The following is a 2,500-nucleotide window of genomic DNA, read 5'->3' as shown; positions in this document are numbered from 1 at the left end:
AAGAAAAGAATTTATTTTAATTTTTTTTTTTTTTTTTTTTTTTTTTTTTTTTTAGCTTTCCTTGGTTTTTACCTCCTGGTCAGAACGGTTAGTGTAAGAAAAAAAATGATCGTGATTTGATTCCTAGTCACGTCAGAGGCAGAAAACATGTCGCGTTTTTCTAATGTATGGAGGGAAACTCACAAGACGGCTGGCGCTTTTTTTCTTTTTCTTTTTTTTTTTTTTTTTTCTTTTCGTTTTGTGAAATCGGGTGAGGTGGTGGTTACGAATGGGGACTGTTTTTGTGTGTGGGAAGGGGAGGGGATTATCTATTTTTTTTGGAATCTGGTTTATATTGAGAGATTTAAGGAAGAGGTGATATTATTCGAGTGAAAATGCAGTTCAGCGAGAGAGAATTCACGCAGATCACAACCTTTCTTCACAGTGACTTGATTCGAACCATGTAACACTGAAATCACGCCGTATACCTCTTCATCTACCTCACGCTGCACACAAGGACGATGAGGCCCTCCCAGCTGAGGCCCTTGCTAGCCACGGGCGTTGTCCTCCTGACGGCTGTCGGTCCCTCGGAGGGCTTCCTGGAGCTCGTTGTAGGCTACTTTTTCAGCAACTTCCTTTGGGGCTCTCCCTCGAAGATCGGCACGCGCGTGAGCCAGGCCGTGCTCGAGCCCGCCCAGGGGCTGCTGCTGGGCGGCGGGACGGAGATCGTGTCGCAGGCCCTCACCCACGACTACATCCCGGGCATGCGGGACTTCGTGTGGAACGCCGTGGGCACCGGGGTGTCCCAGCTGGGCTCCCTCGCCGTCAGCGCCGTCTGGTGGATCATCTCGTCGATCGGCTCCGCCATCGGCCTGACGCTAGGGTCTGTTATCCCGACTACCGTGGCCGCCTTCAACGCCGGCATCGCCGCCACCGCCAGCATCATCGCCACGGCCGTCAACGACAACCTGCTCCAGGGCGACGGGAGCCCGACGATGCAGCTGGAGGTGGTCGGGCTGCGGTCGAGGGCGCGACGCTCCGGCAGGGCCGACGCGCCGCTGGGTGAGTGGGGGGGCGGGGGTGAAGGAGAGAGGGGGGACTCGCGTGGTCCTTGGCTTCATAGGATTAGGAAACACACTGTTCGATAAAGACTGATAGTAACGAGTTATTTTTTTAAATGAGAAATATGGATAAGACTGAATCTGTCCGCAATGCAACGTACGTAATTCAAAAAACTTTTATAAGGAAGCGGGAATTGCAAAGCTCACAACAATCGCTGCCTGATGTGCTACCATTTCCATACCCTTTTTATCCTGTATCACAATGAACCTTCTTGCAATGGAAGGTAATTACGTGTTATTGCAAACATAATGGTAGTAACATGGTCATGATACAAACTATCATTATACTGTCAGTGAAAAAAAACAAGACGTACATTTTCTAGACTGAATGTATACGTACAGAATTTTTTATCCCATTCCCCCATTCGTATCTATTCGAGTTGTCGGAAATACACGTGTTTGTCACTCTCACATCTTTTTTTTTCTATTATTTCTTTTTAATTTTAATCCAGCAATAGAAACAATACAAGTCTACAAATAATTATGTCTATTTATAAATCCATCCCCCCCATCTCTCTCTCTCTCTCTCTCTCTCTCTCTCTCTCTCTCTCTCTCTCTCTCTCTCTCTCTCTCTCTCTCTCTCTCTCTCTCTCTCTCTCTCTCTCTCTCTCTCTCTCTCTCTCTCCCTCTCTCTCTCTCTCTCTCTCTCTCTCTCTCTCTCTCTCTCTCTCTCTCTCTCTCTCTCTCTCTCTCTCTCTCTCTCTCTCTCTCTCTCTCCTTTCCTCCCTCCCTCCCTCTCCCTCCCTCTCCCTCTCCTCTTCCTCCCCCTCTCCCTTTCCCTTCTCTTTCACCCTCCCCCTCTCCTTTTCTCCCTTCTCCTTCCCCCTCCCTCTCTCCCTCTTCCTTTATCTATCTGTCTGTCTATTTGTATATACGTACACATACACACACACGCCTCGTTTCCATTACAGTCCGCCTTCTCCGCGGGCCGCCGCAGCCTGGAGCCGCGTCGAGCGGACTTCCTTCGCCAGCCCTTCGATGAGGCCGCCAGACACGACCCCTTCGGCTGCGTGCCCCTGGTCCTGTGCGCCATCCACGCCGACCCGGAGGAGCTCGTCACCCCCAAGGAGTCCGCCTTCAGGAGGGTCTTCAGGTAAAAGGGCTTTTAGGTTGCTTGTGGCGGCGCGTCACGGCTGGGTGGGTTAGGTTGTGGCGGCCTTTGGGGATTAGGGAATCCTTGTAGGTCGAGAGCTTTTGGGTTTCTGCGCATTGTGCGTATGTCTGCCTTCCTGTCTGTCTGTCTGTATGCCTATCTAGCTACCAGTCTATCCGTCTATCTATCTACTTGCCTATCTTCCTATCTGTCTTCCTATCTGTCTGTCTGTCTGTCTGTCTCTGTCTCTGTTTAGGGTCAGACCTGCTTTCTGATTGCATGTAAACGAAGCAAAAATGCAATAAAA

The 2,500-nt window shown here is 50.1% G+C and overlaps 1 protein-coding gene across 3 annotated transcripts in view; it reads left to right on the top strand.

Moving 5' to 3' along the window:
* LOC125040637 overlaps nt 1-2,500 on the top strand; it is a 6,338-nt gene that overhangs the window by 3,192 nt on the left and 646 nt on the right. For all 3 annotated transcript variants that reach the window (XM_047635296.1, XM_047635297.1, XM_047635295.1), the window contains exons 2-3: nt 425-1,041; nt 2,012-2,193. In XM_047635296.1, coding sequence (XP_047491252.1) covers nt 501-1,041; nt 2,012-2,082 — 612 coding nt within the window. In that variant the 5' untranslated portion in view covers nt 425-500 and the 3' untranslated portion in view covers nt 2,083-2,193. The remainder of the gene's footprint in view (nt 1-424; nt 1,042-2,011; nt 2,194-2,500) is intronic.

The sequence above is a fragment of the Penaeus chinensis genome, chromosome 29 (genome assembly GCF_019202785.1).
Source record: "Penaeus chinensis breed Huanghai No. 1 chromosome 29, ASM1920278v2, whole genome shotgun sequence".
Lineage (NCBI taxonomy): Eukaryota > Metazoa > Arthropoda > Malacostraca > Decapoda > Penaeidae > Penaeus > Penaeus chinensis.
This window is presented reverse-complemented; position numbering and strand designations above follow the sequence as displayed.